Source organism: Scaptodrosophila lebanonensis, unplaced genomic scaffold, assembly GCF_003285725.1.
Source record: "Scaptodrosophila lebanonensis strain 11010-0011.00,11010-0021.00 unplaced genomic scaffold, SlebRS2 tig00000145-arrow-arrow-pilon, whole genome shotgun sequence".
In the NCBI taxonomy this organism is placed as follows: Eukaryota; Metazoa; Arthropoda; class Insecta; order Diptera; family Drosophilidae; genus Scaptodrosophila; species Scaptodrosophila lebanonensis.
In genome coordinates this window covers 702,052-719,726 of record NW_022060590.1, presented here as the reverse complement: position 1 = coordinate 719,726, position 17,675 = coordinate 702,052, and the positions used below count along the sequence as shown (strand labels likewise).

Here is a 17,675-nt window from a genome sequence, read left to right as displayed (position 1 = left end):
ACAGACTGCTGTGGTTATACTACACATGACATCACTAGTTTTAACCATCTCTCAAAAATGCGCTTAATTTGTAAAGGTGCGAATGCATTCATGCTGAAAGAATACGAAACAAGTAAAAAAAGCTAAAGTCGGGTGTCCCGACTTTGAAATACTTTGTTCATATGTTTAGAATAATGATAAAAATTTAAAAAATTAAGAAAATTAAAAAAAATTGTTGATCGATTTTTCCTCTCTTGGTATTCGAACTCACGTAAAGGATGTATAATTCCACATTTACATAGCAGTTGCGCCTATGTTATTGTATGTATGTCTATGCGCGTCTATCCGTGCCTGTTTAAATGTGTTTATGTCAACCAAAGCCCCAGCATCAACAACATCTGCGGGCAGAGCTTGGGTAGCAAATATATTTATGCCTATAACTTCTTGTTAAATCAGTCTATCATAGTGATACTTGGCATACGGACACATAATCACTAACTAGGGGTATTTCCAAAATTTGAGTTCGAAATTTCAAGAATTACGGGAGTTACGATTTGCATGGGAGAGGGGGGAGCGAGGGAAATTCCAATACTATATTATCGCAACACATCGATGCAATATGTTGATGTATCATAACGAAAAAGACATCAATGTTTTTTCTAAATGAGCAGAATAAAAAAGCTTTTTTTGACGTGAAGGAAAATGAAAAAAAGCTCAAATTTTTTACAAAAAAGCGTAGTAAAAAGCTAAATTTATTTCTACAAGAAGTGCTTAGCAAAATGTATTTTCCAAGGTTTTTTAATATCTTGGTGAACATTTTAAATGATATTTACGCATTTTGTTTTGTGTTCTCGTATGCACCTTCAAAAAAGGTCAATCTGCGCTATTGCTGTATGCTGAGCAACAATTAGGCACAGCGCGGCTTCTTGCTTCGGTAGCTTCTCAAAACCAAGTTTGTTTTTCCCCATAAAACGTGTGTGTTTTTTTGTAACATCAAAACAGCAAAACATCTCGGCTATAATCTGTACATAAAATGTACAAGAGTATATTAGGTTTGCGGGTGCTGAAAATGTAACAGGCAGAATGAGGCGTGGCAGACCCCACAAAGTATATATATTATTGATCAGGATGACAAGACTAGTTCATATAGCCATGTCCGTCCGTCCGTCTGTATGAGCACAACGATCTCAGCAACTACAATAGCTAGGATAACCAAACTTGACATTCAGGTTCCCCTAAGCACTAGGCAGATCGAGTTTGTGTTTTTATACTCTGTACATGAAATGTACAGAAGTATATTAGGTTAGCGGGAGCTGAAAAATGTAACAGGCAGAAGGAGGCGTGGCAGACCCCACAAAGTATATATGTATATTATTGATTAGGATGACAAGACTAGTCGATATAGCCATGTCTGTCTGTCAGCAACTACAATAGCTAGGATAACCAAACTTGATATTCAGGTTCCCCTAAGCACTAGGCAGATCGAGTTTGTGTTTTTTTTTTCTGATACAACGCCCCCCCCCCCCTTCCCCACTCCACCGCAATTCGTGTCTTTATAGCCTGTACCCAAAGGGTGAAAGGCTATACTAGTTTTGTGCGAATGTACATATGTAACGGTGATTTGGTTGGCAAAGGCGCACGCATTGGCACTATAGCGGCAGTACATAAATCGGAGAGAAACAGCAGTCGAGAGATCAGCAGTATTAAAGAAGTCGTCAGTAGCAGCAGTTTGGAGTCGGTCGTTAAAAGCCATCGTGCTCAGCCGTTCATTGCCAGTCGTCAAGCAAGCCGTTACCGAGTTTTTATCCCGTCGATGTTATTTAAAATATATCTTTGCACGCTTAACTTTAATTTGGATTGAACTTATATAATATTAATAAACTACATAAAAATAATAATTCAAATTTGGGGGCTCAACTGTGTCCAATAATAATTAAAGTGTTTTGCGAGAAAAAGTGTCAGAAGTGTTTAAGGAAAGATTGTTTCACAAAAGTTGATAAGATTGTTAATATACTATTTAAATGAAAATGACTGTTGTCTTGCAAATTGTAAAAGTTGATGCTGAAAATACTTCAAACGTTGTGAAATAATTTGCGCTGTCGATAAATAACTGTATATTTCATGAGTGGATGTAAAGTGAAAAAGCAACAGGAAAAAACCACCAATACAAGTGCGAACGAGACCACTGTATACCCGTCAAACGTCAGCACGAAACGTAAGAATGAACGAGACTCAAGAACAGAACGCAAAACTGCCTCCGGCGCCAACGGTTGCCAAGATAAACAATGAAAGCGGAGATCGAAAAATTGAGCTGGTACACGATCAGAGAACCGAAGAGGACAGCAATAAAACGCTTCAAGAACTAGTTCAGCTCCTGTCGTTGAATATACAAATTGACGAACGAACCAAAAATGATTGCCCAATTGTGGCAGAGAGCTTAGCAAAAATTATTCCTGAATTTGATGGAATAAATATGCCGGTGAAGTTCTGGTTCAGAAACTTCGAGTTGAACGCAGATGCATATGGGCTTAACGAGAAGCAGAAGTATGTCCAAGCACGTGCAAAAATGACGAACACTGCCCAGCTATTTTTGAAGTCAACACACGTGTATGAATATGCTGAACTCAAGAAGCTTTTGGAGGAAGAATTTAGGCGCGACAATAAGTGCAGTGCAGATGTTCATACCGAGCTGCGTGAACGTCGCAAATCCAAACAGGAGTCGTTTCATGAAGACATGCTCCAGATGAAGAGGATTGCTGCAATCGGAGACATTGACACACAATCAGTAATACGCTACGTTGTTGATGGGCTGCAAATGAAGATCGACTTTAAGTATACTCTGTACAGTTGCAAATCGTTTAGAGAGCTGCACGAGCAGTGTGAAGTGTATGAGCGTGTACTTGAAAATAACAAAGTTGACAAGAAACCATTCCAGCCGAGCCGAAAAGTATATCCAGACAGTATCGAAAGGAAGAATCATTGCTTTAATTGTGGATCCACCGATCATTTACGAAAGAATTGCCAAGCCGCTACAAAGTGTTTCCGCTGTAACCTAAGTGGACACAAGTCCATAAATTGTCCAGCAGCAGCAGCGCCAGCCGTACACGTCGTGCGTACAAAGTGGTACAGGTGAACAACATCAAAGTGAACTGCTTAGTCGACACAGGGAGAGATGTCTCAATTATAAAGAAGTGTGTTTACGACCGGATTCACAATGTTCAGTTGCGTAGTTGCTTTTCAAACCTGCGTGGCTTGGGCAACAATATTACTCGTCCTGTTGGCAGTTTTGAAGCAGAAGTTGCGGTCGATGAGGGGAAGATATCTCACAAATTCGTGGTTGTTGCTGATCGAGATGTGGAATACGATGCTTTGCTGGGCGACTTTACTAGCCAATTCAACTTTACGTCATCGGCCGATGGATTCAAGTTTTCTTTCCTGTTGGGAGAGAAAGCTTGTGGCAACATTAATCAGATAAGTATATATAATTTGGCATATATAGATTCTGATATAAATGTACCGTTGCAGTATGAAAATGTCGTGCGCTCGATAATCAACAATTATAAGCCGAGTCAGTCTGTTGAAGAAGTTCCAGTTATGCTGCATATTGTACCCGATGGAGAAATTGCACGGTTCGCCAGTCGCCCAGTCGTCTGTCTATCACTGATGATGAAGCAGTCAACAAGCAAATGAGTGGCTTGACGCAGGCATTATTCGGCAGTCATCTTCAAATTTCGCCAGCAGCATCGTTTTGGTGAAGAAGAAAGATGGTTCTCATCGTATGTGCGTCGATTTACGAAAGCTGAATTCAATGGTATTGAAGGATTTGTTTTCCTGTGCCGATAATTGATGACGTGTTGGAAAGGCTGCATAATGCTAAGTTGTTCACCGTCATGGATTTGGAAAATGGGTTTTACCATGTGCCCATCGCCAAAACCAGCAAGAAATATACAGCTTTTGTGACCAAGAATGGCCTTTACGAGTTTAACCGTGGGTTAAACTCCTTTTGGGTTATGCAACTCGCCGGCTGCATTTATGCGCTATGTCAGATACGTATTTCAGAACCCTATAAACGCTGATGTCTTAGACTTATATGTGGATGACATCATAATTCATGCAGTAACAGTCGACGAATGTTTTGAAAAGATGAAGATGGTCTTTACAACAGCCGCTGCTTATGGCCTTCGAATAAAGTGGAAAAAAAGGCATTTACTGCAAAGTACTGTAAATTTCTTAGGTCATTATATTAAGGATGGATACGTGTGGCCAGGAGAAGAGAAGACGAATGCAGTCAGCAGATTCGCCGTGCCGAAAAATATAAAAGGAGAGCAGTCGTTTTTGGGACTTACTGAAGCCCACAACGCCGGTCATTTCGCACTACAAAAAACTGTGCACGCCGTACAGCAGACCTACTGGATACCACACTTGGAGCAAAAAGTAAACCACGTCATCAGCAACTGTATTAAATACAGCAGCCTCCGCTTTAGTTGACTTTTTACTCCAGAAGTAGACTGGGTAAAGTTTATCATCGAACCACTGCACTAAGACTGCACTAAATCCTTGATTTGATGCATCTGTGTGAACTTCAGTTCTGGCATTTCGATCATACAAGATGTCCTGTACGAGTGAATTTTTCAACGTTTGATTAGTTAAAGGCCTAGCAATTTCGGCATACCCTTTAATAAATTTTCTAAAAAATCCGGTAAGTCCCAAAAACGACTGCTCTGCTTTTATATTTTTCGGCACGGCGAATCTGCTGACTGCATTCGTCTTCTCTTCTCCTGGCCACACGTATCCATCCTTAATATAATGCAGGTTTTGCAGTTTACAGTACTTTGCAGAAAATGCATTTTTTTTCCACTTTATTCGAAGGCCATAAGCAGCGGCTGTTGTAAAGACCATCTTCATCTTTTCAAAACATTCGTCGACTGTTACTGCATGAATTATGATGTCATCCACATATAAGTCTAAGACATCAGCGTTTATAGGGTTCTGAAATACGTATCTGACATAGCGCATAAATGCAGCCGGCGAGTTGCATAACCCAAAAGGAGTTTAACCCACGGTTAAACTCGTAAAGGCCATTCTTGGTCACAAAAGCTGTATATTTCTTGCTGGTTTTGGCGATGGGCACATGGTAAAACCCATTTTCCAAATCCATGACGGTGAACAACTTAGCATTATGCAGCCTTTCCAACACGTCATCAATTATCGGCACAGGAAAACAAATCCTTCAATACCATTGAATTCAGCTTTCGTAAATCGACGCACATACGATGAGAACCATCTTTCTTCTTCACCAAAACGATGCTGCTGGCGAAATTTGAAGATGACTGCCGAATAATGCCTGCGTCAAGCCACTCATTTGCTTGTTGACTGCTTCATCATCAGTGATAGACAGACGACTGGGCGACTGGCGAACCGTGCAATTTCTCCATCGGGTACAATATGCAGCATAACTGGAACTTCTTCAACAGACTGACTCGGCTTATAATTGTTGATTATCGAGCGCACGACATTTTCATACTGCAACGGTACATTTATATCAGAATCTGTATATGCCAAATTATATATACCTATCTGATTAATGTTGTCACAAGCTTTCTCTCCCAACAGGAAAGAAAACTTGAATCCATCGGCCGATGACTAAAGTTGAATTGGCTAGTAAAGTCGCCCAGCAAAGCATCGTATTCCACATCTCGATCAGCAACAACCACGAATTTGTGAGATATCTTCCCCTCATCGACCGCAACTTCTGCTTCAAAACTGCCAACAGGACGAGTAATATTGTTGCCCAAGCCACGCAGGTTTGAAAAGCAACTACGCAACTGAACATTGTGAATCCGGTTGTAAACACACTTCTTTATAATTGAGACATCTCTCCCTGTGTCGACTAAGCAGTTCACTTTGATGTTGTTCACCTGTACCACTTTGTACGCACGACGTGTACGGCTGGCGCTGCTGCTGCTGGACAATTTATGGACTTGTGTCCACTCTGGTTACAGCGGAAACACTTTGTAGCGGCTTGGCAATTCTTTCGTAAATGATCGGTGGATCCACAATTAAAGCAATGATTCTTCCTTTCGATACTGTCTGGATATACTTTTCGGCTCGGCTGGAATGGTTTCTTGTCAACTTTGTTATTTTCAAGTACACGCTCATACACTTCACACTGCTCGTGCAGCTCTCTAAACGATTTGCAACTGTACAGAGTATACTTAAAGTCGATCTTCATTTGCAGCCCATCAACAACGTAGCGTATTACTGATTGTGTGTCAATGTCTCCGATTGCAGCAATCCTCTTCATCTGGAGCATGTCTTCATGAAACGACTCCTGTTTGGATTTGCGACGTTCACGCAGCTCGGTATGAACATCTGCACTGCACTTATTGTCGCGCCTAAATTCTTCCTCCAAAAGCTTCTTGAGTTCAGCATATTCATACACGTGTGTTGACTTCAAAAATAGCTGGGCAGTGTTCGTCATTTTTGCACGTGCTTGGACATACTTCTGCTTCTCGTTAAGCCCATATGCATCTGCGTTCAACTCGAAGTTTCTGAACCAGAACTTCACCGGCATATTTATTCCATCAAATTCAGGAATAATTTTTGCTAAGCTCTCTGCCACAATTGGGCAATCATTTTTGGTTCGTTCGTCAATTTGTATATTCAACGACAGGAGCTGAACTAGTTCTTGAAGCGTTTTATTGCTGTCCTCTTCGGTTCTCTGATCGTGTACCAGCTCAATTTTTCGATCTCCGCTTTCATTGTTTATCTTGGCAACCGTTGGCGCCGGAGGCAGTTTTGCGTTCTGTTCTTGAGTCTCGTTCATTCTTACGTTTCGTGCTGACGTTTGACGGGTATACAGTGGTCTCGTTCGCACTTGTATTGGTGGTTTTTTCCTGTTGCTTTTTCACTTTACATCCACTCATGAAATATACAGTTATTTATCGACAGCGCAAATTATTTCACAACGTTTGAAGTATTTTCAGCATCAACTTTTACAATTTGCAAGACAACAGTCATTTTCATTTAAATAGTATATTAACAATCTTATCAACTTTTGTGAAACGGACGGACGGACATGGCTATATCAACTAGTCTTGTCATCCTGATCAATAATATATATACTTTGTGGGGTCTGCCACGCCTCATTCTGCCTGTTACATTTTCAGCACCCGCAAACCTAATATACTCTTGTACATTTTATGTACAGATTATAGCCGAGATGTTTTGCTGTTTTGATGTTACAAAAAAACACACACGTTTTATGGGGAAAAACAAACTTGGTTTTGAGAAGCTACCGAAGCAAGAAGCCGCGCTGTGCCTAATTGTTGCTCAGCATACAGCAATAGCGCAAATTGACCTTTTTTGAAGGTGCATACGAGAACACAAAACAAAATGCGTAAATATCATTTAAAATGTTCACCAAGATATTAAAAAACCTTGGAAAATACATTTTGCTAAGCACTTCTTGTAGAAATAAATTTAGCTTTTTACTACGCTTTTTTGTAAAAAATTTGAGCTTTTTTCATTTTCCTTCACGTCAAAAACAGCTTTTTTATTCTGCTCATTTAGAAAAAACATTGATGTCTTTTTCGTTATGATACATCAACATATTGCATCGATGTGTTGCGATAATATAGTATTGGAATTTCCCTCGCTCCCCCCTCTCCCATGCAAATCGTAACTCCCGTAATTCTTGAAATTTCGAACTCAAATTTTGGAAATACCCCTAGTTAGTGATTATGTGTCCGTATGCCAAGTATCACTATGATAGACTGATTTAACAAGAAGTTATAGGCATAAATATGATGTTGTTGATGCTGGGGCTTTGGTTGACATAAGCACATTTAAACAGGCACGGATAGACGCGCATAGACATACATACAATCACATAGGCGCAATTGCTTTGTAAATGTGGAATTATACACCCTTTACGTGAGTTCGAATACCAAGAGAGGAAAAATCGATCAACAATTTTTTTTAATTTTCTTAATTTTTTAAATTTTTATCAGTATTCTAAACATATGAACAGAGTATTTCAAAGTCGGGACACCCGACTTTAGCTTTTTTTACTTGTTTCGTATTCTTTCAGCATGAATGCATTCGCACCTTTACAAATTAAGCGCATTTTTGAGAGATGGTTAAAACTAGTGATGTCATGTCTGTTTGTCAATACGTCAAACTTACTTGAGTTGGAGATGTACGATGCTTTCGATGCTGAGCGACAGTTAATGCGGCAAAATGCGATATTGAATTTTCAGCGGGCTCAGGACGCATATAAAAAACAAGAGAGAACGCTACAGTCGAGCAAGCCCGACAGTAAAATAGCGTGTACTCTCCACAAAAAAGGAAAATTAAAAAAAATTTAAATTATTAAAAAAAGTGAATTAGTTAATTAATTAAATTCAGAAATAAATTTAGAAGACATGTTTATGTTCAGTTTTAACAGCATACATTTACATCACATCAGCGATTTTATTTATGGCTATACCTTTCTTCAGAATTAACCTATCATGATGAAACTTGGCACACATTAGTGCCACATTAGTACTAACTGGATGTACCTACCAAAATTGATTTCAAACTTCAAGGTATTTATAAAAAAACAAGATAGAACGCTACAGTCGAGCAAGCCCGACAGTAAAATAGCCTGTACTCTCCACAAAAAAGAAAAATTAAAAAAAAAATTTTAAAAAAAATTAAATTATTAAAAAAAATTAATGAATTAATTAATTAAATTAAATTAGAATATATGTTTATGTTTAGTTTTAACAGCATACATTTACATCACGTACCTATGCGTGTTTATATGCGTGTATGTATGCAGCACAAAGTTGAACCAAAGCAGCAACAACAACAGCTGCGGGCAGCGCTGCCGACAGAGGCAGCGCATGAGCAACGATTTTACTTATGGCTATAACTTTCTTCAGAATTGACCTATCATGATGAAATTTGGCACACGGACACATTAGTACTAACTGGATGTACCTACCAAAATTGATTTCAAAATTCCGAGAATTACGGAAGTTATAAGAAAAAACACGAATTGCGGGGGAGTGGGGGGGTGCATCGAAAAAAAACTCAAACTCGTACTTTCTCGGTCTTAGGAGAATATGGAAACCAAGTTTGGTTATTCTAGCTCTTATACTTTCTGAGATCCTTGCGTTCATACGGACAGACGGACAGACAGACGGACGGACGGACAAGGCTATATCGACTCGGCTTCTCATCCTGATCAAGAATATATATACTTTGTGGGGTCTGCCACGCCTCCTTCTGTGTGTTACATACATGCGCACAAAACTAGTATAGCCTTTCACCCTTTGGGTACAGGCTATAAAAACAGGAATTGCGTGGGAGTGGGGGGGGGGGGGTGTATCATAATAAAAAAAAACAAGTAAAAAAGCTAAGTCGGGTGTCCCGACTTTGAAATACTCTGTACATATGTTTACAATGTTTGAGCAGCGCTGCAGCAGCAAATATATTTATGGCTATAACTTCTTTTTAAATCGGTCTATCATAGTGAAACTTTGCATACGGACACATAATAACAAATTTTAGTTCGAAATTCCAAGAATTACGGGAGTTAGAGAAAATTGCGATTTGCATGGGAAAGGGAGGGAAATTCCAAAATATGAATTTTCTGCGTATTCATACAAGGCATCTTGGACTAATATTTGGTGTTCCTAGGTCTTATAGTCTCCGAGATATAAGCGATTATACGAATGGAAAATCGGGAAAACCCCCATAGAGGGGAAGTGGGGGGTGGGGGAAGTGGGGGTGGGGGGAATCAAAAAAATAAATCAAGCTCGTATAGAATACACACATAAGGCATCTTTGTGGAAAATTTGGTGTCTCTATCTCTTATAGTCTCTGAGATCCAGGACAGACGAACAGACAGACAGGGCTAGATCGACTCGTCTCGTCATGCTGATCAAGAATATATATACTTTGTGGGGTCTGCCTCGCCTCCTTCTGCCTGTTACATTTTTCAGCTCCCGCAAACCTAATATACTTCTGTACATTTCATGTACAGAGTATAATAAACTTGACGTGCCTAGGACTTAGAGGAACCTCGATACCAAGTATATATATTATTGATCAGGATGACAAGACGACTCGATATAGCCATGTCCGTCCGTCCGAAAGTACAAGAGCTAGAATTACCAAACTTGGTATCCAGGTTCCGCTAAGCCCTGGGAAGGTCAAGTTTATTTTTTTTATTCTGATACACCCCCCCCCCCCCCCCCCCCCCCACTCGCCCGCAATTTGTGTTTTGTTTTTTATAACTAGCGTATGCCAAGTTTCATTATGATAGGTCAATTCTGAAGAAAGTTGTAACCATAAATAAATTCGCTGCTCATGCGCTCCCTGCAGCTCTGCCGGCAGCGCTGCCCGCAGCTGTTGTTGTTGTTGCTGCTTTGGTTCAACTTTGTGCTACATACATACACGCATATAAACACGCATAGAAACGTGATGTAAATGTAAAACTGCAAATAAACATGCCTTCTATGTATGTATTAAATAAATGTTCTTTATTACAAGTAATTTAATTAATTAATTCAATTTTAGTTTAGTATTTTAACTTTTTTTAAATTTTCTTCTTTGTGGGCTTGCTCGACTGTAGCATTCTCTCTTGTTTTAATTTCTATAATTATTGTAAACATATGTACAGAGTATTTCATAGTCGGGACACCCGGCTTTAGCTTCCCTACTTGTTATATATATAGAAGATTTAATTTTTTTTAAATACATTTTCTTTTAAGTTTCCTTTTTTGTGGAGAGTACAGGCTATTTTACTGTCGGGCTTGCTCGACTGTAGCGTTCTCTCTTGTTGTTTAGATTTAATCTTTTCAAATGTGGAGCATTCCTTATCACCCCTTGAACAGAATATAAGCTGGCTTCGACACCAACATTTGCTCTGATCTTTGATCTTATCAGCATCAGAAATCACTTTATTGTTACAGTATTTATTATTTATACCATATCCCTATATTTTAAGTAAGAAATTGTATATAACTTTTCTACTTCTGCCGAATTATTTTGCTATTTCAGTTATTGAAAGTTTTAACTCTTCTTAAGCTTTGTATTATGCTTTCTCTTTAACCTATGTTTTTTTTACCCATATTAAAGAAAATAGATCACTTGAGCAATAAAAAAATATCGTTTCAATACTTATTCAAATTGAAGCACCCTTTTCGATGCTTCGTTTCAATACCCTTTTCGATTGAAAAGAAAAGAAAATAGTAAAAACTATATAACGGTATATTGTTAACACATGTTCTCTTTCTCAGTGATAGTGCATACAAAGGTGAAGAAAATAGAAAACAAAAAATTGGCTTAAAGTTAACAACAACAAAATCCGACACAATTATATTTGGCTGATGTAGGTGTGCTAACCTGATGACGCGCAGTGTACATACAAGTATGTGTAGGGTTGATATCTCATTTACTAGCAGATTAGCATTGATCTATCGTTATGAGCAGTTAGGCTAAGAAGGTATATACTATAGTTAGAGCAGTAAGAGTTTGACTTCGGAAGCTAGAATGGACAAGTATAAACTTTAGTTTAATTTATACGAAGAATAAATATTATACGAAAGATCCTTACACACATTTTTTAAAAATCATATCTTATCAAATAATTAAACAGAAATATATTAAAGTTTTATTCAAGGCCTGGGCCCAAAATTTACGTTTCAAAGTCAGAAATCAAATTCGATTTGCGATGCATCGAATCAAATACATAAATTTATGATCCTATATTGACATATTCAATATATCGGACGAGCTCGATATATCGGAAGCAAACATCATGTTTTATTGAGCATCCATATTTATATGTATATCGCACATCCCTACTTTGGCGTTCGCATTTGGACTGTGCGTTGATTGCACATAAGCAGCTTTTCGTGACGAAATTTATCCACGGTGAAACCTCAATGTTTCAGGCCCAAGAAAATTTCCAAAAAGTCTACATATTATTTTGTTTATTTTCTGAGTATTCAAATTATTTTCGAGGTTAATCGGGTGAAAATTTCGGATTTTCATACAAACGCAAAGTATACACTTTGGTGATCTGTCACGCCTGCTCTGCGTGTTACATACATTTCAACTATATATATATATATATATATATATATATATATATATATATATATATATATATATATATATATATATATATATATATATATATATATATATATCTATATATATATATATATATATATATATATATATATATATATATATATTTAATTGCTTTTATTTTATATTCTATTATTGCTTAGACCAGCAGGTGCTTTTTCATTGATTTTGCGCGAAGCATCTTGTATAATGATCTTATTTTTCCGCCTCGTTACTTTAGCGAATGTAGTTGTTGGTTCAATCGGTGAACAACTTGGATGTACAAACGCAGTTGTGGCACTCATTGTTGACGCATATCGCGTCGCTATTTTCGGTACACATCTAGAATCATTGTTTACTTCTGCTGTGGGTGCATTGAGTATAAGTTGCAAGTTTTGCGTTGAGTATGGTGGCTTTTGCACAGATCCTAAGACTATAGGCATATCTTCATCAACGCCGATACTTTTATTAAAGCTGGTTGAGCTAGCCGATGCCTCTTCACTTAAGTGGCGCATAAAAAGAGTGAGTTTCATTTCATATTGACGTTGTAGAAATATAACGTTACGCTTGCCCTCTAAGCGCGCTTGTAGGACGGCATTCGATAGTAAACGCTCCTTCTGCTCCCAGACGTCTCGTTCGCGTTCGAGATGATTAAGCTGCTTCTCCAACTTGCGAGATGAGTCTTTCAGATCAATGACTTTAATAAAGTACTTGTAGAGAAGTGTTCGCATTTCCTCAAGAGATAACTTATTTAACCGTTCCATCAACATTTGCTCCCCCTGTTCACGGTTATGCCATGCACTGATATCGATGGACCTGTGACCACAAATAATCTCATTTTTAAATTCAATGGCCGCATCTATAGCTTCAATGGCCTCATCACATTCTAGTAGCTTTCGCTCTTCAAAATCCGTTAGTATTTTATCACGTTTTAGCTTGTTGTCCAATGAACAGCGCTGTTCCACAAGATGGTCTCGAGTGCGTCGCAAATTTCGTATCTCGTGGCGTAGGGTTTCTTCCTGTTCATCGCGTTGCAAATTCTCAGACTTTTCGCGCAGAATGTGATCAAGATGTGTAAGACGGTCCTGTACAGTCTGTAGCTCTTCATTATTCAATTGTTTTGTCAATGACATTGTCGCCAAACCGTTTATTGCTTCTGCTCTATCCAACATAATGTGCGGCTCTCTTGTCGTTTTAATCTGATATTCCAATTGCTCGCGTTGCTTCCTCTCTTTGTTAATTTTATTTTGTAGTTCCTCCATTTGCTTACGCGATTCACTTACTGACTGCTGCAGTTTTTTTAATTTTTCTTCACTGTCGCCTGCAATATGCTTCATGGAGCTCAGATCCTCTAGGCGCAGACTTAAATGTGATATTACAGCTCGCAGACGATCAATTTCACACTTTTCCTTGCCCTGTACCAATGCCTTTGTCATTTGTTTTTTAGTATTCTCGAGTTCAAGCTCCAGCTTGGCCTTTTTTTTATGAAAGCGCTGTTTGGCATGAATACGGGTTTCCCTATTTTTTAACACCTCGCTTATATAATTTTTTTGAAGCTGCATTGTCTGCTCAATTTCTTTTAATTGACACTGGTGCACGTCAATTGCAGCTTTCACTTTCCGCAGTTTTTTTTCTATGTATTCAGATCCAGCATGGGAGAAAATACGTATACTTTCACATGCTGATGGTAAGTCATTTATGAATGAGCGTTGATATTCTTTAGTAAAGTGATCCTTTGTCGTTTCAATCTCTTTGGAGGCCATACGGGAAAGCATGGCTAGCTCTGTGCTGCTTAAACTGGTACCCGGTTTAATTGAACGGCGTCGACCTGGAAAGGCGCAACATTTAACTTATACACGAATTCAATTAATCATTAATCAAGTCTTACAGCCTACAGTAAACTCCCGCTCGTCACATTTCTTCTTGGTAAAACTCTCTTGACTTTCCATTACAGCCTTAGGTTGCTTGATCAGGAATTCTGTATGCTTAGCTTCAATCAGTGTATCTGTTTTCAAGCAGAACTCGTCCATTATATTATCTAGTTTCTCAACCAAGTCAGGGCGAGATTCTGTATCTGTTTCATTGTCAGAATCTTGTTGAACCGATATGTCCAGCTCATCAGCCTCTTGTATCGGTACTAGTGGCTTTTGTACGCGAATATTGCAATTAAAGCTTTCGAGACAATCTTCGCATTCTTGCTTCAAAAACATCCATTCTTCAATTTGCTCCTTTTCCAGTTCAGATAAAGCATTGGAAGTGATCAATCTGCAAAAACGTGTTATGATTGTAGCAAATGCATTTAGTAATTATACCCTGTACCCAAAGGGTGAAAGGGTATGCTAGCTTTGTGCGAAGATTCTGATGTAAAAGTATGCTGTTGAAGCTGTACATAAACACAACTGTCCACTTTGTATTTGAATTGAATATTTTTAAATTAATTTAATTAATTAAAAGTTTTTAAATTAATTTAAAAAAAAAAGAAGTAGAGAAGCTAAAGTCGGGTATCCCGACTTTGAAATACTCTGTACATATGTGTAGAATAATTATGCGTGTATGTGTGTGTCTGTGTATGTCTCGTGTGTCTGAGCAAAGCAGTTACAACAACAACAGCTGCGGGCACTACTTGGTCTTATGTACATATATGGCTATAACTGTTATTCTGTTAAATCGGCCTATCATGATGAAACTTGGCATTTGGACTTATAATAACTAAATAGAGGTATGTACTTGCCAAGTTTGAGTTCGAAAATCCAAGAATTACGGGAGTTAGGGGGAGGGGAAAAATTCCAAAATACACATTTTCTGCGTATTTACATAAGGCATCTTGGACTAAAATTTTGTGTCCCTAGGTCTTATAGTCTCCGAGATATATGCGATACGATTTGGAAAATCGGGAATTTGGGGGGGGGGGGGGGGGGGGGGGGGGGGTGGACATAAATAAAACAAACTTGCACAGCGTACACACATAATGCATCTTTCTGCAAAATTTAGTGTCTCTAGCTCTTATAGTCTCAGAGATCCAGGTGTTCATACGGACAAACTGACAGACGGACAGACAGACAGAGCTAGATCGACTCGTCTCGTCATGCTGATCAAGAATATATATAATTCGTGGGGTCTGCCATCCCTCCTTCTGCCTGTTCCATTTTCAGCTGCCGCAAACCAAATATACTCTTGTAAATGTTATGTACAGAGTATACAAATTCTGTGGGAGTGGATACAGGGTATTTCATTGCCGGGCTTGCTCGCCGGTAACGTTCTTTCTTGTTTTGAGTTTACGTACTTGGAAAAGAGACCTTCAGCATTAGATACAAGTTTGAACCATTGACTTGCTGCAAACTGCAGCCCAAAGTGGCCTGCTTTTGGAGGTACCACGCACGATATGACCGAAGAGGTCGCACTAAAGGGGGCCACCTCTGGTGATATGGGCATATTATCATCTGAAAACGTATTCATGATAACGTAGTTTCGAACAGACTGAACTTCAGTTGCAAACTGCAGATTTCCTAAAGTTTCATCGATATCCTGTTCCAATGGTGATATGCATAATATGAATAATGTCTGCGCTCGTCCACCAAAAGAATCCTTCAAAAGTGTAGTCAGTGTGGATCGACTATATGGAATATTACGCTCTTCACCTTGCAAATTTATGGGATCGATTAGACTGTGAACTACTTGCTCAAGCATTTGCAGACCAGTGTCACCTGGCCGTGAATTGCGCCAACGTTGACTAGCGCACAAATCTGAAAAGCTGGCTGTGGACAAGCGATGCTGTAGGAATCCATCTTTTGAGACCCACTGCTGCTCCAGAGTTAATGTGAAGAGCGTGTGCACAGCTGTTGAAGATTTTTGCATTAAGCTCAGTCCAACCTGCAGCCAATGGAAGACTTCTTCAACATTGCTGCAATGAACGTTGCCAACCCCAAGCAGATCACGTATATGATCGTTGCAGATTTCGACAAAGCCCACATGAACTACAAATGTTCGATCTGTAAAATAAACTTATCAACAAACTTATAACATACATTTTAAATCAAATTACCTGTACTTCGATTCACATGATTAAATATATCACGTACGCAATGCTGTACCACTCCTTGATCGGTCTCACTGTAGATATATTCAAATCCATTTCCATACAATGTATACGTTTTCCCTGTTGCCTTTTGGCCATATGTTACTACAGATGCATCAAATCCTTCCAGAAAAAGACTTATCAATGGAAATACTGATTGCTGATAAATGTGGTTTTGCGAAGTGTCACTTTTGATGACATGTCCTACACTATAGGTGTTTTTGCCAACTTTTATAACGTCCGCGCCAGACAACGTCGACTCCACGCAAACTAATGATGTTTCATTACTTTGTATCTGTTTGGTTACTGACACGAATTTGCAGCTGCTTCTGTTGTTAATTACATTGCAGTCACTATCGCCATTAGACATAGGGTTTAACCTATTATTGTGATGCAACCGTGTACTTTGAATTCGCACAGCTACTTGTATAGGTATTTCCATCGTTTCATACAAGCTTGTCAATTACTTAATCCTAATAGCTTAGATTCGAATAGATCGTAGGGATGTAAGAAAACAACGATGCATTAAAGATGTAAGAACCCTCTATGAATCGTACATCGACGATGTTTTAACAAGATGCATCGATGTTTTTTTTTGCTTGATATACATTGTCAATCCATCGATGTTTGTCAAAACATTGAACATTTTTGTTCTGTTGGGCGGTCACATTTATTTTGATTTATTTGAGATTGTTATTTGATTTGTATATAATGCCGATGTGTATAAATATGTATAACCACACTTATTATTATTAAAAAGCGTAATTGCGGATTGATTTTTTTTAAAAATACAAATACATTAAAAGTCAGCATAACAATTACTTTAAAAGTTATTCACATTAAATAAAATACTATTACAGTTTATCTTGCATAATACATCGATGCACATCGTCATCGATGTTTTCTCTTCGACTTACATCCCTAAATTTCGCATCGATGGTTAGATTTTTTTATATTATCGATATATATCGTAGATGCATCAATTCTTGCATATTTCATCGGACATTTTCTGCTTTTGTGTTTGTTTCTATATAGAGCTGGGGAAACATCGATGTTTACCAACATCTATGTATCGATGCATCGAAATTCCACTAACAAATTTTCAAACAAAAATTAATTTACAGCATAGGGCACTTCGTTTTGATTTGTCTTATTTATAAAGGCACAAAAGGTTTTAAAATAAACGATATTTTTACAACTTCAAATAATAAACTAAAACAAGAGAAAGTATAACAAAAAAACAAATTATAGCTTTTACCACTAACCATACAACATATACATAGATGCGTCATTTCATACAACGAAAACGTCCTATCAAAATTGTTAGCGACAGCTCCCATAGCTGTTCGGGTATTTGCCGAATGGGAGCTGTCGCACTTCGGCTATGAGCCGACTGGGAGCTGTCGCATTCGTGCACTCTGTGAGCTAATTTCTTTTCATTCGCAGAGAGGCAGTCAACAGAGAAGGTCGGTTCACGCCGCTTTTGCTCTTT

The 17,675-nt window shown here is 38.4% G+C and overlaps 1 protein-coding gene across 3 annotated transcripts; it reads right to left on the bottom strand.

Moving 5' to 3' along the window:
* Positions 1–12,247: 12,247 nt before the first annotated feature.
* On the bottom strand, positions 12,248–16,730 carry LOC115629403 (kinesin-like protein costa). 3 transcript variants are annotated; one of them, XM_030525863.1, is made up of 5 exons: positions 16,151–16,730; positions 15,788–16,097; positions 15,392–15,721; positions 13,997–14,373; positions 12,248–13,936 (listed from the first exon to the last, which is right to left on the bottom strand). In XM_030525863.1, exons 1-5 carry the CDS (start codon positions 16,623–16,625, stop codon positions 12,252–12,254), a joined length of 3,177 nt encoding a protein of 1,058 aa, XP_030381723.1. In that variant the 5' UTR covers positions 16,626–16,730; the 3' UTR covers positions 12,248–12,251. The 3 variants fall into 3 exon arrangements, with proteins under 3 accessions (XP_030381723.1, XP_030381722.1, XP_030381721.1); XM_030525862.1 differs by having other exon boundaries at positions 15,392–15,746; positions 15,804–16,097; XM_030525861.1 differs by having other exon boundaries at positions 15,392–16,097; positions 16,151–16,729.
* Positions 16,731–17,675: the final 945 nt, after the last annotated feature.